The 24,651-nt window shown below is 41.3% G+C and overlaps 1 protein-coding gene across 3 annotated transcripts in view; it reads left to right on the forward strand.

The window, feature by feature from the left end:
• The window catches only part of dock5 (dedicator of cytokinesis 5), a 144,510-nt gene that overhangs the window by 96,659 nt on the left and 23,200 nt on the right, over nucleotides 1–24,651 (forward strand). For 2 of the 3 annotated variants that reach the window (XM_041233352.1, XM_041233351.1), the window contains 15 exons: nucleotides 1–79; nucleotides 689–789; nucleotides 4,701–4,759; nucleotides 5,304–5,458; nucleotides 5,622–5,707; nucleotides 6,178–6,334; nucleotides 6,764–6,804; nucleotides 7,319–7,409; nucleotides 8,797–8,916; nucleotides 10,176–10,265; nucleotides 11,130–11,234; nucleotides 14,893–15,034; nucleotides 15,723–15,804; nucleotides 17,078–17,162; nucleotides 21,926–22,012. In XM_041233352.1, coding sequence (XP_041089286.1) covers nucleotides 1–79; nucleotides 689–789; nucleotides 4,701–4,759; nucleotides 5,304–5,458; nucleotides 5,622–5,707; nucleotides 6,178–6,334; nucleotides 6,764–6,804; nucleotides 7,319–7,409; nucleotides 8,797–8,916; nucleotides 10,176–10,265; nucleotides 11,130–11,234; nucleotides 14,893–15,034; nucleotides 15,723–15,804; nucleotides 17,078–17,162; nucleotides 21,926–22,012 — 1,480 coding nt within the window. Of the gene's footprint in view, nucleotides 80–688; nucleotides 790–4,700; nucleotides 4,760–5,303; nucleotides 5,459–5,621; nucleotides 5,708–6,177; nucleotides 6,335–6,763; nucleotides 6,805–7,318; nucleotides 7,410–8,796; nucleotides 8,917–10,175; nucleotides 10,266–11,129; nucleotides 11,235–14,892; nucleotides 15,035–15,722; nucleotides 15,805–17,077; nucleotides 17,163–19,104; nucleotides 19,814–21,925; nucleotides 22,013–24,651 lie in introns of those variants that run through there. The other variant, XM_041233350.1, reaches the window with a different exon arrangement.

The following is a 24,651-nucleotide window of genomic DNA, read 5'->3' on the forward strand; positions in this document are numbered from 1 at the left end:
GGTTTTCCTACGAGCGATCAACCAGTTTGCAGGTGTTCTCAACAAGTATTTTCTGGACCAGGCAAACTTTGAACTTCAGGTAAGTGTACAGGGAACATCTTAACTGTAGGTACTATATCACAGTGTATCCACAGAGCTGCAATAGCACTGCCATCCCATCGGTGGCTCCTCTCTTTGAGTTTGTGCTAGAAACGAGTATCATAGTATGAAGTGTATTAGAACAGTGTTGTAATTGAGACTGTGCTGTTCAGCTCATCAAGGCTCGTACAGTTGTTCCAATAGGGATTATCTACAATACTGTGCCAAATCACATGGTAAATGGAAGCAAGTCAGTTGCCCTTGTGTTAACTTTAAATATGGTTTAAGATCATATTTAAAATAGTTTGGAATAGTGACTTGGGTTAACTATCTAAACTAATAATACGATTTAAAAGCTTCAGTAGGATTACCCACCTTGTTGTAGATACTCTAGCTGTTATTCTCTTAATATCTACTCATTAAATACAGCTGGATTAGTCTACATGCCCTCTTGTGTATCTGTACGGTACCTTGGGCAGGACAATATTATGCATGATTTGTTTTCCATGATGGTGAGTTTGAGTTTATACCCGTGGCAGGGGATACTGCGGTTTTTTGTTTTTTCTTTATCAATGCCTTCAAGCTAATTTGTGTCTCTTCCCTTCTGCAGCTGTGGAACAATTATTTTCATCTGACTGTTGCATTTCTTACCCACAAGTCCTTGCAGCTGGAGACCTTCTCGCAGGAGAAATGCAACAAAATCATCAGCAAGTAGGCGAAGGACAGGGTTCACAGACTGCAATACAGACTTCCAGTCTTACTTCAGGCACACATGGGACCTTGATATTCACGTGAAAAAAACATCTGAAATGTGTATCATATGGGACTGGTGTCACATTAAAATTACCTATGCTGTGTAAATTATTATTATTTTTAATTCTAAATATATCTAGTATAAGGTGCTGTGTAAGACACAAGCGCATCTTCCACTCAAGGTGAGATGGACGTTTAGACCAGCCGTATCGTACAGCCCCTATACGATATTCTACATGGAGCAGGTGAAATAGTTTGGATCATATATTCGTGCGGCTACAGTAATAGCAGATGTCAGTCAAAGGCTATTAAAACCATTTTAAAAAGTTATTATTTCAATGAATGTTCAACAGCTTTATTCTGGACAATGTATATTTTTGTTGTATTTCTCAAGACCACCTAGGTTCTCCAAATAGTAAGAGTGCTCTGTACATTATGTTTTGCATCCCTGAGCTACTTCTATGTCTGTTCTATAAATATACCTTTTGTAGTGAAAAGTTTACATATCCCAATGGGAATTTATAATTTCTTAAAATTTCTCAAAACCAAATAATTATAGGAAAAATCTTTTGTAGCAAAAGTTTTGCTTTTGTGGATGAGGGGAAAAAAGTTACAAGAAATAGATTACTTATTTCAGCAATTTTTTTGCAAAACTCCAAAAATGCTAATTCAAAAGTATTCATACCCTGACAAGGAAAATTTAAATGAATTGCCATTTGAAGCACCTTTACCAATAATAACCTGATTTAAATTATTAGGATATTTGTCAGTGAGCTTTTGGCATGATTCTTTTGTGATTTTTGACCATTCTTAAATGCAAAATTGTTCCAGTTCATTCAAATTCCAAGGACTTTTACTTTGCACAGCCTTCTTCAACTCATACCAAAACTTCTCAATCGGATTTAGATCGGGACTTTGACTAAGCCATTCCAGAACCTTGATTTTATTCTTCTTTATCCATTCTGAAGTGGATTTTGATGTGTGCTTTGGATTGTTGACGTGTTGGAACATCCAGTTGCGCTTTACACCAAGTTTTGTAGTGGAGGGTTTCGGCTGATTGGCCGGTATCTTTTGGTATGCTATGGAATCCATTTTACCATGTATTGGAACTCCATTTCTTGTGCCATTAGAGGAAAAACAGCCCCATAGAAGGATATTACCACCTCCATGCTCGACAGTAGGTATGTTCTTTTCTTTGTACGCCTCACCAGACTTTCTCCAAATGTAACGACTATCAGCGTAACCAAATAGCTTGATTCTTTTTGCAAACTTTAAGCGATTGTCCTTGTGATGTTTTCCTAAGAGTGGCTTTTTCCTTGGCCTGTGATCATTGAGACCTTCACCATGCAATCCTCGACCTGTGATTGAAACAGAAACCCCAGTCACACTTGCAGCCAGTTCACTTTGAATATCTTTGGCAGTCAATCTTGGATTGTTATTAACCTTCCTCACAATTCTGCTACTTGTTCTTGGTGAAAGAACCTTCTTTATTCCAGACCGTACCACAAGTCTTGTACTTGATAATAGAAACGGTAGTTGAAATTGGAATACTCAAATGCTTGGAAATCCTTCTCCAGCTTTGTGGCGATATATAATCTTCAGATAGCTCCTTACTTTTTCCCATGTTGACTTATTGATAATGACAGCAATCATCCTATGCCTAACCCTTTTATACGCTCAAGAATGTTCACCTGCAATCCAGCATTTTCTAGACTGTTCTGCATTATCATATTGAAATGTTTAGCATCTTGTAGACAATACTGTCATAGCATTAAAGGGTATAAATATGTTAACAGTTTTGTTAAAAAAAAAAAAAATGCTGAAATAAATAATTGCAGATATCTATTTCTTGTAACTTTTTTTGCTACAAAAGATTTTTCCTAAAATTCTTTCAAGAAATTTCTAGAAATTATACATTTCCATTGGGGTATGTAAACTTTTGACTACAACTGTGTGTGTGTGTGTGTGTGTGTGTGTGTGTGTGTGTGTGTGTGTGTGTGTGTGTATATATATATATATATATATATATATATATATATATATATATATATATATATATATATATATATATATATATATATATATATATACATACACACAGTGCCTTGCAAAAGTATTCAGACCCCTGACCAATCCTCTCATATTACTGAATTACAAATGGTACACTGAAATTCCGTTCTGTTCGATATTTTATTTTTAAACGCTGAAACTCATAATCAATTATTGTAAGGTGACATTGGTTTTATGTTGGGAAATATTTTTAAGAAAAATAAAAAACTGAAATATCTTGCTTGCATAAGTATTCAACCCCTGTGCTGTGGAAGCTCCCAGTTTGCACCGATGAAAGAAATTGCCCTAACGAGGACACAATTACCTTACCATTGGCCTCCACCTGTGAACCATTAAAGTTGCTGTCACATTTTCTGGATAAAAACCCCACTGTTGAAGGATCATTGGTAACGCTGTGAATCTGAAGGAAAATGAAGACCAAAGAGCATTCTACAGAAGTTGGAGATAAAGTAATACAATTGCATAGATTAGGGAAAGGGTACAAAGTAATATCCAAGTGTTTGGATATCCCAGTGAGCACAGTTGGATAATCAGGAAGTGGAAGCTGCATCACACCACCCAGGCACTGCCAAAAAAAGGCCGTCCCTCAAAACTCAGCGCTCAAACAAGAAGGAGACTTGTGAGAGAAGCCACAGAGAGGCCAACAATCACTTTGAAGGAGCTACAGAGTTCAGTGGCTGGGAGTGGAGTAATGGTGCACCAGTCATCCATATCAAGAGCTCTGCATAACACAGGCCTGTATGGGAGGGTGGCAAGAAAGAAGCCGTTATTCAAAAAGTACCATCTGAAAGCACGTCTGGAGTTTGCCAGAAAGCATGAGAGTGACCCAGCTGCGATGTGGGAAAAGGTTTTGTGGTCAGATGAGACCAAGATAGAGTTTTTTGGCCAAAAAAAAGTGCTATGTGTGGTGCAAACCTAACACTGCCCATGCCTCAAGACACACCATCCCTACAGTGAAGTATGGTGGTGGCAGCATCATGCTGTGGGGATGCTTCTCATCAGCAGGGACTGGGCATCTTCTTACAATTGAAGGAAGAATGGATGGGGCAAAATATAGGAAAATACTGCAAGAGAATCTGCTTCAGTCCGCTAAAAAACATGAAGCTTGGGAGGAAATTCACCTTTCAGCAGGACAATGATCCCAAGCACAAGGCCAAAGCAACATTGGAGTGGCTCAAGAACAAAAAGGTGAATGTCCTGCAGTGGTCCAGTCAAAGTCCTGATCTCAATCCCATTGAGAATCTGTGGCACTATTTGAAAATTGCGGTCCACAAGCGTCGTCCAACCAACCTGAACAACCTGGAGCAAATCTGCCAAGAAGAATGGGCCAAAATCACTCCGACACTGTGTGGAAAGCTGGTACATACTTACCCCAAAAGAATTAAAGCGGTTATTGCAGCGAAAGGTAGCTCTACCAAATATTAATGTGTGGTGGTTGAATACTTATGCAAGCAAGATTCAGTTTTTTATTTTTCTTAAAAATATTTCCCAACATAAAACCAATGTCACCTTACAATAACTGATTTTGAGTGTTTAAAAAAAAAAATATCGAACAGAACGAAATTTCAGTGTACCATTTGTAATTCAGTAATATGAGAGAATTGGTCAGGGGTCTGAATACTTTTGCAAGGCACTGGATATATCTTGATGTAACATTACCAAAGTATCTTTTTACAATTTGAGAAATGTAGCCAAACTTAAAACAATTATTTCCATATCTGACGCAGAGAGACTAATCCATGCGATACTTTTTGTATAAGTAAATAAAAGTACACTGAAGGTTGTTTTCTTCTTTAAAGGTATGGAGACATGAGGAAAGAAATTGGTTTTACGATCAGGGACATGTGGTACAATCTTGGTAAGGAACTGGCTTTTTTTTTAATTGTAAACTCCTTCCCTCCCAGTGCTGGTATTAAATTAGAATTAAACCAAATGCATGTATCCTTCTTGTGAAGGGCCTTACTCCCTGTGCACGGATATGTGTTACAAGTCTTCCCATTCCGGGCCATAGCGGACGATGTTATCCATCATTCCGAGGTTTCAATCCATACGCAGTTCAAAGTGATTTCCATTTGCTTCAGTAACAGCAGCCATTCTTGAAAGGATGTTGTAACCTGCTGATCAGAGCACCATCACTGCAATATATTTAAGGAATTAGCTCTAGAAGGTACAGAAGTATTTGTTGGCATTGTAACATCCTGTACCAGGCTTATTTACAGTTATAAATGTCAGCATATTTGTTACAAAAGTTCATTTTGTTGCCTCATAGTTGAATGAAATTGAGACCGTGATATCCTACTCTTTAGCGTTTTCCACTGTAAGCATGAATTTCATTGTTGCATTGTGTTGCTGTGGAGCAGCCCTCTCTGATGCTCAGTGTACCTCGCTGGTGTCCTCAACAGGCCCCCACAAGATGAAGTTCATCCCTGCCATGGTGGGCTCCATCCTGGAGGTGACTCTGGTCCCCGAGCCTGAGTTAAGGAAAGCAACCATCCCAATATTCTTTGACATGATGCAGTGTGAGCACAACTTCAGCTCCAGCTGCAGCTTCCAAGCGGTGAGCAGCTGCAGTGTCAGGGCGTGCATGTGTGGTGCGTGTGCGGTGTGTGTGTGTGCTAAAACCGTGTACATCATTATTGGAAGCTGACAGATTGTTAGGGAGCAGTTGGAGTTGAAGTGTTCCAAGGGGATTTCTAATGGGCTTCATCTTCTGGTTTCAGTTTGAGAACGAGCTGATTATGAAGCTGGACCAGGAGGTGGAAGGAGGCCGGGGGGATGAGCAGTACAAGGTCCTGCTGGAGAAGACGTAGGTTCTCCCAGTCACCAAGCTGACAGAGTGTATCTAGGATCCTTCATTGGTTACAGTGGATGTTATACTCAGGATGCAACTACGTTTGTTTTTATGACTACATATTTATAAACAGAACCCTGAGCAGTGGGCATTAGCTGACTGCATCTGGAATGTAAGAGCCCAGCTAGATTACCCTGGTGTGAATCCTTTGACTGCATCCAAAAACTATACCCATTATATTTTATCTGAACCAAAATATCCTGAAATGTACATCAAATTAATTTGCAACACCAACAAAATTTACTCCTATATGGTAATAGTATTGCTGTACAATTTTGCGTCTTTCAGTGACAATTGATAATTGTGTGACATGGCGCTACAATGATGCTCCTGCTCCCTCCCGCTCCACCTTCCCCACTCGCTGTCGCTCCCAATCCAACTCACCCTCCCACTCCCACCCTCCTGCTTCCACTCCGTCTCTCCAGGCTGCTGGAGCACTGCCGGCGGCACCGCTACCTGTCAAGCTCAGGGGAGACCTTCGTCTTGCTGCTCAGCAGTCTGCTGGAGAATCTTCTGGCCTATCGCACCATCACCCACGACGAGAGCCCGGAGCACCGCATGAGCTGCACTGTCAATGTCCTGGTGTGTGACAATAGCTGTCTGAAATATTAAAAGCATATTTAGATACAGAAGTCTTTAATGTGCCTTTAAAAAAAGGAAAACCTCGCGGTTGTCTGGGAAGGAGGTACGTAGTGGGGATGCTTTAATTGAATGAAGCAGTATTTTCACTTGTAGAACTAACTCTGCAGGTCCCTCAAGCGTATATGTGTTCTGATTGAGCTGTCGAAGAATGAAGTTATGGGAGAACTGTAGCCAAGATAAACAGACAGGTAAACATGACAGCATGAATTAGTGAAGCCAGTTTATTTTAAATGACAAAAGGCTGATTACATCCCACTGAATCTCAAAAGTGGGAGTCCTGCTGTACTCAACTGTACACCACTGTGTTAAAATGGGACTGGACATTCCTTGGAGTCGTATCGTTATGTTCTGCTTGTGTTTCTGTTTTAGAACTTTTATAAGGAGAAAAAGCGAGAAGACATTTACATACGGTAAGACTTTTCAGCTCTTTGTGTGGTTTTTTTTTTACGCATTAATGTAACTTTTTCCAAGATTGCACAACAGTGTAGTTAAGAAAACCAAATTGTTGTGTATATTGAAACAGTGTTTTTTTTTGTTTGTTTTTTTTTGTCTTTAAAATGGAAATCAGTACAGGAATCGGTTTGATTTTTGTTAATTTCCGATTTTAAACCTAGTGTTGTCAATGTGCATTTAATAGTTTAAATGTTTATACCGTTTACCGTTTAAATGCTCAGATACATTTTCAATTAAAGAGTACCCTTGATTTAGTATTTATAGTCCTAATTCCTTTTTGTATTAATTTAAATGTTATACTGATTTTCGATTTCAGTAGTTTATAACGCTCTAAGATATTATAAATGATGAAGTGGTTTGAAAAGCATTTAATATAAGATCCCTGTAAAAAAGAACATGTGATTAAACAGAGAATACTGACCATTATCACTAATAGAGCTATTTAGCCTTACTCTGAATCCTTTCCTCCAGGTACTTGTACAAGCTGCGTGATTTGCAGCGGGCCAGTGAGAACTACACCGAGGCAGCCTGCACCCTGCTCCTGCATGCTGAACTCTTACAGGTGCATGGTTACTAGCAGAATTGCATTTTGGTGTTTTTAAAGGGTGCTGGATTTACATATCTGGAGTGACGGGAATGCTATATATGGTACTCCAATTCATTGCCTGCTAAAGACTATGACAGGGGAGTAGCGTAGTTTCCATGCCTCAAGCCTGCCCTGGACTGGAGGGAGCACCCTTTCTTTTAGGGGGTGAGGGAGGGAGCAGTTCAGTGTCCATGCCTCAAGCCTGCTATGGCATGGAGAGAGCACCCTTTCTCTTAGAGGTGAGGAAGGGAGCAGTTCAGTCTCCATGCCTCAAGCCTGCCCTGGACTGGAGGGAGCACCCTTTCTCTTAGGGGGTGAGGGAGGGATAGAGGGAGGGAGGAGTTCAGTCTCCATGCCTCAAGACTGCCCTGGATTGGAAGGAGCACACTTTCTCTTTGGGGGTGAGGGAGGGAGAGAGGGAGCAGTTCAGTGTCCATGCCTCAAGCCTGCCCTGGACTGGAGGGAGCACCCTTTCTCTTAGGGGTGAGGGAGGGAGGGTGGAGTCCAGTCTCCATGCCTCAAGCCTGCCCTGGATTGGAAGGAGCACCCTTTCTCTTAGGGGGTGAGGGAGGGAGGGAGGAGTTCAGTGTCCATGCCTCAAGCCTGCCCTGGACTGGAGGGAGCACCCTTTCTCTTTGGGGGTGAGGGAGGGAGGGAGGAGTTCAGTCTCCATGCCTCAAGCCTGCACTGGATTGCAGGGAGCACCCTTTCTCTTAGGGGGTGAGGGAGGGAGGGAGGAGTTCAGTGTCCATGCCTCAAGCCTGCACTGGATTGGAGGGAGCACCCTTTCTCTTTGGGGGTGAGGGAGGGAGGGGGAGCAGTTCAGTCTTCATGCCTCAAGATCTCATGCCTCATTGATATGGTTGTGTTTTGGTAAAATATTATGCAGGTCACATTTAAATGATTTCAACTGTCTCTCACAATTATTACACATGTTTCACTGCCTGTGTTTTGTTAAAAACCTGTTATCTAGAAGGGATGCATATCCCTGATGACAGATTAGTCACACTTGCATTTCTCCCTACCTTAACATACATGTTTTTTAGTTTTTACACTGTTTTAATACATTTATTATTATTATTAGAATTCATAAGTTGTATATCATATTTATAAATTTGTACTGACAGAGCAAAAAGAGTAGTCAATTAAATGTATTATTTTCATTATGTTTGTTTGTAAACAGCACATTTTTTTTTAAAGGAAATAAATGCAGTATACAATGTGAAAGAGCTTTTACACTGAGGAGAAGCATATTTATACAGCAGTAGTACATACTGGCAAGTGGTTCCAGTCTAGAATTGACTGGGAAACCACTGAGTGAGTTGGACCGTTGTAACGGTGGCCTGTGTTTGTTTGTCTCCAGTGGTCCGATCGCCCCTGCGCCTCCCACCTCATTCCCAGGGACCACTCCCAGGTGTGGAGCCAGCAGGAGCTGAAGGAGTATCTCTTCAAGGAGATCATCAGCTACTTTGACAAGGGCAAGGTGGGCTCCACAAACACACGCTCCGATCATTTGTAATCCTTCAGAAGGGTTAAATAACCACACATTACAACTGTATGTAGTAAAGCTGTGGAAGCACTCAGATCTTTCAAAAATTCCCTTTTCCACTTTTTTTTTTTTTGTTAGCAGGTGTTAAAGCCTATTTGTAGTTTCATAACAAGCATCTGTACGCTGATTACCAATCAACGGCAGTGACATTCTGCAAAGAGATTTAAAAGCTGTTTGGAAGCCAATTTCTTTTACCCAGGAGCTGACATTTTTACTGCTGAAAAATGAGCAAATGCCACTGGCCTGTCACGTGCACAAGACCTTTCCGTGAAATACTGGGGTTGTATTTTGGGAGAGGTACTTGCCAGTGAGGTTTAGTCTAGTGAGGTTAAATCTTGCCCACAGCCAAGTCTGTGATGGTGAATGTCAGGAATCAGATCCAGAGACAGAAGCTGTAGTTTAAAGGTGCTGTTGCACACATTTCTTACACAACACACCAAAGAAAAAGGGACAAGGGACAAAACAAAAGGTTTAAGCAAACACTTGGCAGGCTAGACATTCTCCTTCACTGACCAGTACGCCTCTTACCCCAGTACAGCACAACACAGCACCCTTGTAACTCACCCCAACTCCATCTCCCAAACAAAGGATTTCTGGCTCCTTTCATACCACTGAAACATCCATTTTGCAATTATTTGCTCCAGCTAGTGATTATCTCCTTCCCTTCCAACTCAACCCATGTGCAGGGCCTTTGCCCTCTCACACCCCCAGTTCACTGCACATTTCTATGGAAACAAAGTGAAAAGTAGGACTGAAAACAAAATAATTGTACATAGAATGGATAAAAGAAAGGTAAGAAATAATCCCAGATAAATCGTGGTTCTGCAGAATGTCAGCGCCCCGGGTGAAAGGAAAACATGCTTTTAAAAATCACTCCATGCCACTGATTGGGAAGTGCAGCTTTTCTAAATTTTAAATATGCTTCATTTAATGCCTGCCAACAAAAAACATGTTAAGGTATTTCAGTACTTGCACAGCCCTATTATATAGTTAATTCTTACTTAATTAACATATGTTAAATAACCTGTGGTGGGTTTTGATAGCTCTGATTTCATTTTAAATTTGCTAAAATATACTTCATAAATTCAATTACGAATGTTTCGAGTAGAAGACTCTTGGTTTATTTTACTATTTCGAAATGTATGTTGAGTGTCTGATAGCTGAGCTTGTGTAATGGTTCTGTGGGGTTTCAGATGTGGGAGAAGGCGATTGAGCACAGCAAGGAGCTGGCCAGGATGTACGAGAATGAGATATTTGACTTCATTGGGCTCAGCCAGCTGCTGGTAAGAAGCAACAGCAATCAGCACCCCTAACCACCTAAAATATTATATATAGTTAATTCAAAAGCCTGTAGCGGTCTGTTACTGAGGAATGCAGTTGATAAATCTGCTAGCGTCCCATTGTTGGCTCCTCAAAACAAATGTGTTTCTGTAAACAACAAAACAGCGCCGCAGTACAAGTTGTTAACACCGCAAGATTTAACTGCAGAAGACAGGGAGAAATGTGTTGAAAAATAACACAAATACAACAAACAACACTGAAAAATGTGTTTTAGGCAGTGTAGATCAACTAAATATATTCCCGTATTATAAATGTAAAAACAAATCTGAAAGTTATTTCAAATCTTTGTTATAAGGAACATTACTAGTTCTTGTCTTTTTTATTGTTACCACGTATAACAGAGTGCAGGCTGTAATTCTTGTGGGTTGTATGTCACCAGTGTTAAGTGGCTCACTGGTGTGAGTCTTACTTTATTAAACTTCAGTAACAGCAAGCAGTACGAAAAAAGATATTTATGTGCATAATTACCAGTTTCAGATACACAAGTGTAGCAGTCTTCTCTTCCTTTGCTCTAAGAGAAGAGCTCCTAACAAGCCTGTCTATATTAACCAGTGCTGACACATTCCTCAACAATTCTTTATTTTCTCTGTTCTCCAGTACAGCTTGGTATCCTCCTGTACCTTTTCTCTCTTGGTCACGTCTAATTTTATATGGGTACATGGAATATATGTCCCCCTGTCTTTAGGAATGTATATATGCCACACTTGTGTTTCTAACACGCTTGTTTCCTGGTTTTGAATCGCAATGTCAGTTCTTCTCAGTGGGGGTGTGCAGTTGAAAGGCTGTGTCTCTTTTTTTCTTTACAGAAGCAGCAGGCCCAGTTCTATCAGAACATCATGCACGCCATGAGACCCCAGCCCGAGTACTTTGCAGTGGGATACTATGGACTTGGCTTTCCTTCCTTCTTGAGGGTGAGTACTCCCCCTCTGCTCTGCAGCTGGTTAGTGAGCGGTTTGTGCACCATACATTTCCCTGATCAAATATTTTAGATAAAACTTCAGGAGATTCTTATATGTGTAGGTGTAGTATTATAGTCTGTATTACTAAAATACTGTAGTCTAAAGAAAATAGTTCCATACAATTTCTCCACGGTGCACATCTATTCACTATATACTGTAGGTCTCAAATATGCATTTTTGAAGGAAACACGTGTTTTAGAAAACATGTATTTCATTTTAAAATTTGTCTACTGTAGGATAAACAGGGTTCGTACGGGGCTTGGAAAACCTTGAAAAGCCTTGATTTTCACTTTGTATATTCAATGCCTTGAAAAGCCTTAAATTTTATTATTGGTTTGATTGGCCTGGAAAAGACTTGAATTGTGGATCTGTTGTCCCACTGTGTTTTAGTTGCATCTTGCTATGAAAAGTTTTCTTGTTATCGGTAATCAGAGACATGCATGCAGTGGTTGGTTCTTGTAGCACAGATTTCTGCAGTTCTGCACAGAATCGTGGAGAGGCGCATTCTTTGAGCACTGCTGCGCGACATCACTGAACTCTACACGCAGAAACCTGTGCCGATTCTGTTCAGCCCAGTACAGCTTTAAAAAGTTGCTGCGGCTGTGAACCACAGAGCTGATGCAGAGATCTCGAGGGACCTGCTAATCATAATGCAGATAACCACTAAAACTACTACTGCCCCTTTGTTAGTGGAGGCAACCGACATCTTATCATTAAACAATGAGACTGTGAACAGTCTTGTCAATGGGGGAGACACGAGGAGAAAAAAACTCTGTAGGTTCTATAGACATTGTCATCACAAATATATTGCAAATGTCATGGACTTTCTTATGTTATGTTCTTATGATATTATATTATCAGGAATCTACATTGAATGAACTTTAATCTAATTTGTCTAGCTTTGCCTAGAGATAACGGTCAACCTAACACCATGAATGCACCAGGCACTCAGGAAACAAAAAGCTAATCAGACCCGTCTCTGTGATTTAATTAACCCGTCTAGTGAGAGAGAGGTGGTTTAGCATAGGAGTCTGAAAAAGAGAGAAAAATAGCTTAAAAGATTTCAGACATATTTCACATCATATTGATTTAATACCACTATGAGTACAAGATGCAAGTGTTTTTATTCTTAAATTACCAAACAAGTATAGAATAACCCAGGTAATAAATCCCTAGAATTAAACTGTTTGCAGTGCCTAACCAAAGTCACAACCAGACATGTTTGTTGTCTAAAGAAATGTAATTTCTTGTGGTAAAAATAACAGGAATTCAGAATAAAATCTGAATTATTTAGCAAAAGTTATGCATGTTTTAAAAAGTTTCCCCTTTCCAGATTATGATAATCAGACAGAGGAAGGGGTGAGCAATCAATCAAGATTGCAAGCCCATTCGCTACAAAATAGCCAATCGGAGCATGCAGCGGGAAATTCAAATGATCTCTTTGTTTGAAAAGTATAAAACCCCTGCTTTAGCCCCAGCTCCTTCCTGCCCCAGACCTGCGATAGCCCCCTGTGCTATCCGCTCAGACTCTAAGAAATGACAAGACTGCACCTGGAGCCCTCAGCTCTCAGTATTTATCCTTCAAGGTTGGGAGCCCTGACACTCGGAGAAACACAAGGTAACGGAACACTGAAAGTGACTGCTTTTCAGGCTAGGTAACAATACCCTTAAATATCTATTCAGGTACTGTGAGACCCCTTGTTGTGTCAGTATGTACTAGTATTTCTTTGATACGTTGTTGTTTTAAACCTTTGTTCTCATTGTAATGCTTTTAATGTGACATTAATTGTGTAACTGTTTTGTGTGATTTTCAAACTTATTTTGGTTGCATGCTTAATAAATACAGTCTTTCTAAGAAGAGATTCCCAGTATTGAATCATTTGCTCATGTTGAACAAACACAATTTATGAACTTTGAACAGTCTGGAATGTGGGCTTGTGGCAGAGCAAAGCTCTACCCTTTTTAAATTGGCAGGGATGGGGTTAATTTCCCCTACCTGCCTGGGTTTATTATGTTTAGGTGGCTGGGGTTGATTAGTTGATTAGGTTAATTATTAACGATCAATCAGTACCCTAGCGTAGTCCTGGGAAGAGGTGGGTCGATACTCCCCTGCAACCAGAGATCTGTGGTCGCAGAGTCCTCCAGTGGCAGTAGAAGGAGCCAGCAACGGAAGAGTCAAGGTGGGAAGTGCTTGGCTCCCACCATGGGACCCCAGGTATAGGGCACTTTGGGGTCACGAAGACACTACGTCTGCTTCGCCAATCCTTCTACTGGGGTCAGTGTAGACGGGACGTAGAAGACCACTGTTGGACCTGCGACACCTGCACTGCCCGGAAAGGACCCCCGGGCCGTTCGCACATCCCCCTCCAGCAGTACCAGGTTGACGGACCCATGGAGAGGGTCGCCGTGGATGTCTGGACCCCTTCCCATGCTCGGAGAAGGGGAACCGGTTTGTCTTGGTGGCCCTCGATTACTTCACCAAGTGGCCGGGTGTGTACTCCCACAGGAGCTCCATTCGGACCAGGGGTGCAACTTCGAGTCTCAGGTCTTCACTGAGATGTGCCAGCTCCTGGGGTACAAGAAGACCAAGACCACCCTGCTCCACCCACAGAGTGATGGATTGGTGGAACGGTTTAACCGGACGTTGGCTGTGCAGCTGGCTGTGACCACTACCACTTTACCAGAGACCAGCTGCAGGCTGCTGGGGTCAGTCATAAGCAGAATTATGAGCTCAGGAATAGGGCGCCACTTCAGTGCCGGAGAGTTGGTTTGGGTTTATAGCCACGTGAGGAAGAGGGGCTGTTGCCCCAAACTGGACAGCCACTGGCTCGTGCCCTGAGAGGTACTGGAGAGGATTGGGGAGGTAGTATACCAGGGGCATCTGCCAGAGAGAGGATGCATGGTGGCCCTGCTTAGGGACTGGCTGGCTCCCTACCTGTGAGGGCCTGGAAAAGCCTGGAAAAAGCCTGGAAATTTACATAAGTGTACGAACCCTGGTTAAAGCAGTATTTGTTTGCAAGTCATACTTTTAGGTGTCTTGCACTTCCCAGGTCATTTCACCTGGAATGTGAAATTGTCCCCAGCCTTTCACTAGCTTCTTTCCTGTCAATAACCAATCAGCTGCCTTTACCGATTGATTGACATGCTTTCAGCCAGTAACATGCTTTGATCCAGAAGACACTGTGGGGGTGAAATAACCAAGGAAGTAAAGCACTAACCTCCCTGGAAGGCAAGGAAAACAAACTGGGAACTTTCTTTAAGTTAGTGCAGTACCAGATGTCTGCTTTAAAGTGAAAATATGTGTTTGCTATAACGTGTTTATTTCAAAGCTGCACATCTGAGAATTATGTAGCTAATGGAAGAGCAACATTATTAAGATGTATGGAATTATTTTGTTAATGCTGTTCTATATATTCTAATTATAGTAACATGACCACATTTTCACACAAACACATTCATTTAACCTACAAAAATAAATACTCGCAATCCATAGCATAGGAGGTCAGAATTAAATCACTGGATTACTATGCTGATAGTTAATAAGAAACAAATCATTCTCTTTGTTTGAAAGTGCTAAATGGTGAATGGCATTGTGTTGATTCCATTTCAGAACAAAATATTCATTTACCGCGGGAAGGAGTACGAGCGTCTGGAGGACTTTGGACTGAAGCTGCTGTCTCAGTTCCCCAACGCAACGAAGATGACCAGCACAGCGCCCCCTGGCGAGGAGGTCCGCAGTTCATCAGGACAGCGTATCCTTTCTAGTATTTTGGTGCCGGTCTTTGAATTAAAACGCTTACTAATAAAATGTTTTATTTGAATATATATGTAATCAATTGAAAAAAAAAAAAAAGGTCTTATTTAATATATAATTTTAACAATTAAAATGTTATTGGTGATCTTTTTGTGGTTTGTACAGTAACAACAGCTCTAATTTCTGTGTAACTATAACTGTTTATATGTAGATATTTTTTATAATTTATGAAGGGACCTTGGATAGCAAGCGCCACAACATTGCATTACCGGTTCCAGTATATTATAGCAATGCAAATACATAATAACATGGTATAGTAGCAGTAATTTCATTTTAATCTGTTGTGTTTGAGATGTTTTGTACACCTTCTTTACTTGTATTGTGACTGTCATTTTAAACAGTCAGTCTTGTTCATGTTTGTAAATGCAGCACAGTCCAAGCTGCTGTACTCTCATTAGGTTCTGATGACTGCTTAACTTGAATTGGAAACACACAGAGTAGGTTAATCAGAGTTGTGAAGCACCGATACCTTTGTTCAGGTAAGTCCTGAATCTGGTCTGAATGTAATACAGAAGCAGAGTGCATGTGTATTTCTTCAGTGAAAGCACACCTTTACTTGCTCCCAGGCTTACTGAACCCTGCCCATGTGAATATCATTAAGCCCTGTCCTTAACCCTGTGTCCCAGACATCCAGTGTTTCACTGTGAAGCCAGTGATGAACCTGCCTCCTCGATACAAGGACAAGCTGGCCCCGGAGCAGATACTTCAGTAAAGCACCTCTGTACCATTGCTGGGGATATCAGTGGGGAAGGAAGAGAAATGAATAGGGTGTTGGGGGGGTAGGATGCTCCAGGTTAAATCTGTGATCAGAAGCAGAGCAGAATGGAGTTAGATTGGTGTAGAAGCAAACAGCACATGTTCCCTACTGGGCATGTAGATCCATGCTAGATAACTGCATGGTCACACTCATCCTGCACCCAGTCCTGGGTTTCAGAATTAAACTCAGTTATATGCAACCCTTTTAATATAACTTGAAAGGGATTCAGCAAAAGTGGTTGACTTCATCAGGAGTTCTGTGTCATTCTCTGGGCTATGTGTTTCTACTGTACTTTATTTGTACAGCAACTTACTTGCATATAAACCTTCTGATGTTGTGCTTTTTTCTCCAAAATGATATGAAGTGGAGTGGAAAGCAGTTGTGTAAGGTTGGGTGAAGAGGCTGGTGTAATCTCAGGAAGCAGTCAGGAGAAATAAATGCAGAACTGTGTTTTTATTTCTAGGGCTGACTGGTGGCTATACAACTATTTACAGGCATGTAGAAGTTAAAACAAACACCAGTGTCTATTTTTGGCAGGCAAAACTCCTTGAAACACACTTAAATGTTAGTAATATTAAGAGTGTGATTCTAACCAAAGCGATCTTATGAGCTGGAGCTTGTCCCAATTGACTCCCATTATATTCTGTCAGGGACGTTTCAATGTGATGGTAATAAGAGGACATTAACAGGAGTAATGTTAAGCAGATTTGACTGTATGCTATTAAACTGATCAGCAGCCGGCCGTCCAGCCAGCTTTACTTATGTAAAGTGAAAGTTAGAACTGACTGGTAAACAGTATCACCCTAATCTGTCCTTGGAACTATTTCAGGAACTATTTCACAGTATCATGCCTATTTGATCTATTTCAATTAAATTACTTGAACTCAAATTCTTTTAGTATTACAATTGAATTTATAGGCTCATCAAAATGAAAACACGGTAAAGCACAGGCAAACATGCTGAATCACTGGAGACTACAACACAGTAACAATAAAATAACCACAGCTCATCATGGTGGTAATAATAATAATAATAATAATAATAATAATAATAATAAATACATGGTACAAGCCTGTTAGCAGGGGCGCTGTTGTTTGATTGACTGAACAGAAAGTGTGATGAATGGTGTTGGAATCTCATCCTGACTAGTTGAAGGAATTGGGGAACCACACTGACTTCCTCCCTGTGGTTTTATGGAGGTTCTGACTAAGCTGGTGATTTCAGCTATTACAGGGCCAACGAGGTGCAGCAGTTCCAGTACTCAAGAGCCTTCAGGAAAGGAGAGAAGGACCCGGACAATGAGTTTGCTGTGAGTCTCCTTAAAAAGAGCAATGCTGCCATTTCTGCTTTATGAATCATTCATTTTGTGCCTTTCTCCACACTTTGAGATTCTGTTCCTGCGTAAATAATCACAGTAAAAAGCATCCATTCAGTTTATAGGCACACTCGCACATTAGATGTCAAATGTCGATACTTTAGCAGTATCTTTTAACCTCTGACATATTTTGCTTATAAACATACACACAACCTCCTGATAAACTAGTGCTGTTTTCTGTTCGGCATTGAAGCTTGATGTGTTCATTCAAACTTCAATTGTTAATTTGTGTCTTACTTGCAGTGTAGTCGATTGAAGTAATACAGTAATATAGTTTTAGGGCCGTTTTCACAAAGCATTTACCACACATCTTAGTTGTTTCTCATTGGTTCTGTAACACCAGCAGTTTGTTTTTTGTTCTATATAATTGCTTTTTTTTAATATTGTTTTCACCGTGTCTGTTGTCATAAGACAGTTTTGATTTTTTTCACATCGGTTATACTTCTGGTTTTCCCGGCAAAATGTCTTCTGAATTCATAACATCACAACTAAAGTCCAGTCTGTTCAATCAGAAACATTTCATTGGTTCCTGACTCCTCTTCCAAAGTTCAACTGTTTGATTGGTTCATTTGTCCTGCCTGCTGGCTCTGGCACAGGTTCAGGGTGGCGGGAACAGGTGTATGAATATTCATGACAAGCCCTGTGTAATCACATCTGCATTGCATCCCCACCCAGTTAGAGCAAAGATGGAAGAGGTACCGGTGGCATGCAGCAGCTCCAACTACATACATGTACTTAATATGTGCATACGACATTGTCACACAGAACATCTAGGCAGTGAAATCTGCTGTCCATCTAAACACTGTGCTGTTGCTTAGTGTGTCGCGTTCTCTCTTAAGGTTTAATTACTGCTTCTTACTCAACTTTAACCCACCAAAATAATGTATGTATTAATTAATTTATTTATTCATAAACCTGTGCTGGATAAATGAACCAATCAAACTGGTGAACTTTGGAAGAGGAGTCAGGAACCAATGAAATGTTTCTGATTGAACAGGCTGGACTTTAGTTGTGATGTTATGAATTCAGAAGACATTTTGCCGGGAAAACCAGAAGCATAACCGATGTGAAAAAAATCAAAACTGCCTTATGACAACAGACACGGTGAAAATAATATTAAAAAAAAGTGGACTTTGGGAGAGGAGTCGGGAACCAATGAAGTGTTTCTGATTTTGAGGTTTGATTTTAATAGCCGTTGTTATGAATTTAGAAGACATTTTGCTGTGAAAACCTGAAGCATAACAGACATGAAATGAAAATAAGTAGTCAAAACTGATTTATGACCAGAGATGATAAATATTAAAACAATCAGTTATGTTGAAAAATATATTTCAAGAATACCTACAACAAAAGCAGGAATCTAGGGAAAGTAATGTGTTGTGTTTTAAACCCTGCAGCATGTTCAGTAACGCTATTCCATCACACAAAAAACGTGCCCATTTCTGTATGTTGAGTTCTGAAGAATCTGAACCCAGAAGATCCATCACTACAGTGGTTCCCAGTGAACAGTCTTCCATTTTATGTCAGTTTAGCAAAAAAACACCTGTTCTTGGATTTACTGACTGGATGGAGCTAGTCACTGTTCACACAGGTTCCCATTCAAGTACGAAATGTAACCTTTACCGAATGGGTATTTACCTCCTAAAGACCCACAAACTTGAATAAGCTATATCAAAGCTGTCCCTGAGGGCATAAAGGGACAGCGCGCACAGATCTCAGCGCCTTTTTTTCTTTCAAGACTGACCCGACAGGAGAGCCTGGTATCAGATAAGTATTTGTTGCTTATGACTGTATAATGTTTTGCAGGTGATTGTGTTGTACAATTCATTTACATGTATATTGTGCACTACAGCCTGTTGTTTGTTTTGTCCCACAGTGGCCTTGTGCGCCGCGTGAAGCCAGCGGTTTGAATCGCTCCTTCCCAGGGATCAAGCAACATAGGTCAGCTGACTGCGCTCTCCCCACAGGCTGCATAGCTCTGGATGGACTTAAATTAAATTCTTGTTTTTAATTACGAGATGTTTATTTTGTGAACTTTTGTAGCACTGCACTAGACCAAGATATGCGCTTTGATTGAGATTGCTTGCTGTCTCTCCCTCCGTATCTCGCTGCCATTTTGGTGACTGCTTTTGCTTTACCATTTTGAAGGCTGTTAGTACCTCTAACATGCAGGCTTCCCTCAGTCTCGTGTTGGTACTGGCTGAGTGGTTTTGCCAGTGGCTTATACAGGTGGGCATCCCTGTACATCACCGACCTCCTCTGTTCCCGAACAGAGGTCCACACCAGTACTGTATAAAGGTGCTCTCTTGGTGGAAACAGCCTGCATCTACATCTACACCTGGGGCGCAGTGAGTATTGGCAGAGAGGTGCAAGGTGTTGTAACTCCTTTGGCATTGTCTCCACCTTAATGTGCAGTTTACTTGCAGGAGGTTCGAGGGAGACATGCTTTTCTGTACAGGCAATACAACAGTGGTGGCTTACGTCAACCACCAGAGCGGACTCTGATCACCCAGTCTCCATTTTGCTGCCCGCAAGCTTTTATAATAATAATAATCTTTATTTTTGTATAGCACCTTTCATAGTGGACCACCATCACAAAGTGCTTTACAAGATACGAGACTAGGGTGTGTGAACTATGCATCAGCTGCAGAGTCACTTACAACGTCTCACCCCAAAGACACAGCACAAGGAGGTTCAGTGACTTGCTCAGGGTCACACAATGAGTCAGTGGCTGAGCTGGGATTTGAACCAGGGACCTCCTGGTTACAAGCCTGTTTTGCTCTGATCACACAAGAACCTTGTCTCACTATGGGGAGCACACCAGCCCGGGGTGACAGACTGTGTGGCGGACCTCCTCTCAAGGAGAGCTCCCAGTGCCCCGAGGTGGTGAGCCTCATTAGGAGAGGTTTGGGAGAGCAGAGATAGATCTCTTTACCTCCCAGGAATAGGACCCCTCAACAGCTGCATTTGAGCCATCTGGGGCTTCTAATAGGGTCATTGACAGAACAAAATGCCAGAGCACTGTTCACACGTTCTCAGTACGGGTATATGACAGAGAGCGAATGAATCCAAGGCACCTGTGAGGGTGCTGTATAACAGGAACAGTGTGCCTCTTACTGGATGGTCTGGCAGTTCATTCCAGGGTCGGTCGGAAGTCAGCCATCCAGGAAGGGGGCGGAGTCACAATACCCGAAGTCATCACCCTAATGCGGTACATAATGTGTCAGTCATAGATTGTAGGAGACGTGATTGAACTAGCTATAGCAGGGGGCGTGACAGGCTGTACCAGGAGGTGTGACGATGTAATTTGTTCCTATGTTGTGGTTACTGAAAAGACCCATTTGGGAAACAAGTAATTAATTACTATGAGTGTTAAGTGTTTAGTTGCTAACTGTCTGTGCTTGTGATTATAGAAGGCTAAACCACCAGCATTTAAACTCAGACTACCGTTGTGTACGAATAACCCTGTAAATCACCTCTTTCACTAAGAGCACTTACTCTGGACTTGTGACCGTGTTGTGTTTGTTTGTGTCTTTATTATTATTTTGGGACTGAACCCCATGGTTTACCTAATAGTTGTGCAGAGCCAGTTATTATTATGTGTCAGCAAATAAAGAGTTTGCTTTTTCATCGTGAACTCTCTTGTGTCTATCATTCCTGAGCACTACGAACCACTTTGCCACAGGATATAAGTGGGGTGTTTTTCAGACGTGGTATCTCCCTCGTTGGTTCGACCCCACTACCGGTGCAATTTTTGCAGGACCTGTTTGACCAGGGGAATCCCCCTCTGCATTAAAAGTTTATCTGGCAGCTATTTTAGCTTGCCATGTCAAGTGGACTCTGTCTCCTCAGGAGCTCACTTCCTTGTGTGGCGATTTTTGAAAGGGACTTGGCGGCTTCGGCCACCTATGAAGAACTATTCCTTGCTGGAAGTTAGACGTGGAGCTTAATGCACACGTGAAGCCTCCATTTGAGCCCATGCATTCAGCAGAGCTGAAATATTTATCGTTCAAAGCAGCTTTCTTGCTTACTATCACCGCAAAGCAGGTGACTGAGATGGAGGTGAGTGAGATGCAGGCATTCTCCTTGCAAAAGCCTGCTTAATTTTTGCAGAGGAAAGGGGAAAGGTTATGCTCCATACCAATCCTGCCTTTTTGCCAAAGACAATCTTGGCATTTCATGTCAACCAGTCTGTGGATTTGGAGGCTTTCCATCCACTTCGTTTCCAGTCTGACAGGAGTGACCGCTCCATACGCTCTGCTTTGTGCGGGACCTGGCATATCATGTTGAGAGAATCAAAAGTTGGCAGCAGTGTGAATTTTTTTTTTTTTTTTTTGTCTGCTATGAGGCTAAATGTCATGGTCAAGCTCATGATTGCAGCAGGCTTGAAGGAAAAATCACGTGGAGATCTGTGCGTGCTATCCCTTTATGCCCCTTGGGGTCGGGTCATGACTGCATCACAGTCTCGGTGAGCAGCTTTGATATATCTTATTCAGCTTTCCGGGTCTTTAGGAGGTAAATACCTATTCGGTAATGGTTACATTTCTATTTTAGGTAACCAGGATTATTCTAATAACATAACGTTTCACTGTATTCACCTGCAGTTGTCTACACCACTCATAAGGATTCTGTTAACCAGATGCATGTAACACGTTGCCCTCTCTGCTGACCGGCTGCTTTCTTTGTGTTCCCTGCAGACCATGTGGATTGAGAGAACCTCATACATCACAGCCTACAAGTTTCCAGGGATCCTAAAGTGGTTCGAAGTCAAATCAGTCTCCATTGTAAGGAATAATAAGCAAGTTCAAATTTGGGTTGGAATCTGACAAATGAAAGTAATGTACCTTTTACAGGCTGTCTCAGGTGAGAGATTGGATGGGAATGGGGAGATCATTCCATGACAAATCACCCAAAAAAAGTTGGATTTGAAACCATACTGTCTCAAGTTTACATCAAACTTGGTTCTTAGGGTTGTTTCAGGAAAACAAGCTCAAGTTTACATTTTTAGACAAAATCAGGTGAAGCGGTCAGAAGTTATAGAGAGGTCGAAATGTGGTTTGGGCTTTGTGCTACAATACATTTTGAAAGGAAACAAAAGTTACACCTTAACACAGTGTTTGACCCCAAAAATAAAAATATCTAAAGTTACCAAGAAAAGGTCAAGGTCTCAGCTTCAACTGAGCAAGCTTTCAAGAAGGGCATATTTTTTTTTGGGGGGGGGTGGGGGAGTCAGCACCTTTTATTGCAGGTGACAGTTACTTTTATGTGGTGTGAAGATGTTATTAGCACAGTACTATCAGAGTACTGAAGTAAAGTATGGAAGGTGTTAATCAAGGTTTTGCACTCAATTAAAAATTTGAGAACTTCCCATTGATGTGGCGAATAATAGGTGCCAGGAATTCGTTCAGTCCCAACTCCTCCCCCAAGTGAAGGAAAAACTTCCTCACCTGAGGAAAATGCATTACTGCAGTGATGGTTGTGCTGCCCAATACAAAAACCGGGTTAATTTCATAAACCTCTGCCACCATAAACTCGACTTCAACCTGGATGTAGAATGGAATTATTTTGCAACTTCATGTGACAAAGGCTCTTGTGATGGTATTGGGGGAACAGTCAAGCGAAAGACTGCTGGCCAGAGAAGGATGACAAATGCTGGGTACCCCATGGCAACATTCTTTGCAGTGTTATATGCCCCAGTCTCACCTAGTCTTACTCAAGAGGCTACACGTTTCAGAATCTCAACATTTTTACCTGGAATAAAGGTGCTGACTTTTTTTTTTTCCCTCACATGTTTTTTATTTTTTTTTCAAAAACTATGAAATCCTTTTGTTTTTTTTTAAATGTATTGTTTATATGTTAACCTTTGGATTTGCTGTGCGATTTGGTCGGGGGGGGGTGGGGGGTGGGGTGGGGGTGTTACCATCAACCACATTTTGACCTCTCTATAGCTTTGGACCCCTTGACCTGATCAGTCTAAAAATGTACATTAGAGATTGTTTGCCTGAAACAACCCCAAGAACCAAGTCTGCTGTAAATCGGAGATGGTAGGGTGTGACCTGTGGGGTGATTTGTCACGGAATGACCCGAAAGGGTGGTCCCTCTAGGGCAGGGGTGTCCAATCCCAGTCCTGGAGGGCCATTCCACTCCAGGTTTAACAGGTAAAATTAGATAATTAACTACTTCAGGTGCTGGATGCAGGTTTAATTGGTTCAATTTAGAAAATGATTGAAACAAAGACCAAGAGTTTTAACCTCTGACCAGATCAATGACACGGACCACTCACTTTAATATAGTCTTTACAGCTTTCCATGATTCTCTTAATAATGTTGCGTTACATGTGTTTTTAAGTAAACATTAACCATTTCACTGCAACATTGTTTTTACCAGTGGCCATATCAGTGGTACAGACCATTTAAAATGTTTGTTCCACATCTCTATTTACAAACTATTCTATTAGAAGTGCCATTCATTGAACATTATGCCTGTAGGGATGCAATGATTTTGTTAATTTTTTATTTATACATTTTCATTAACCTCCAGAATGTACTCCCCCTAATCCAAATACCTGATCATATGATTGCTTCCCTTGCAGCCTGTTGTATAGCCGTGAGCTTTTCAGATTTTACACAGTTGAGAAATAATTAGCAAAGGAGTCAGCAATGTTCAGGCGTAGTCTCTTCTGACAGTCTTTATTTACAAACACACAGAACAAAAATAAAAAGGAAAACAAAGACTAACTACACCATTGCATTCCCTATCTAACTCAGGTTAGTGAAAAACTGAGGTTTGCATCGCAACTGAAAATAAGTAAGCCACAGATGCTTAAATCGTATAACAAGCTGCTTACCCATGAGGACTTGTTTCAATATATTGTCCTCAGCGATTGAGCACCGTTGACATCTGTATACTGTATTTAAACTGCTGATGCACGGAGCACTCTTTTGCCAATTGTAATCCTATCGGTCAGCTTTTAAGAATCAACTGCTTATAAGAATCAAATCATCCGGGCCGGATGTGATTCTTGTAAACAGAGTGCACTGTATAATGTTTCCAAATGTTGCAGACACAGATCAAAGTGAATTTGTCACAAGTATCCTTTCAAACTGTTTTAGCCTTAAACTTGTATAGCACACAATCCTTCCAGCTGGTTTTCTACCAGAAGAATAGGTGAGCTGAGTTTAAATCGCTCAGCTCCTCATTGGAACTGTTTCCTCTGGTTTCTAATTGTCTGGAAACTTGCAGCCTTTTTGGCTGTACAGCAGCCCCAGTGTCCGGTCTGATCCAAGGTGGCTGCTGGTTACGGAAGCCTCCCAGGGACATAACATACAAGATTTTAATCCAGGGATGTACACCCCATCACTTAGCAGTTCTAATGAAACCGCTTTTACTGGGATTCTAAGGAGAATCTGAGGAGATATTATAA

This window comes from Polyodon spathula, chromosome 31, assembly GCF_017654505.1.
Source record: "Polyodon spathula isolate WHYD16114869_AA chromosome 31, ASM1765450v1, whole genome shotgun sequence".
Lineage (NCBI taxonomy): Eukaryota > Metazoa > Chordata > Actinopteri > Acipenseriformes > Polyodontidae > Polyodon > Polyodon spathula.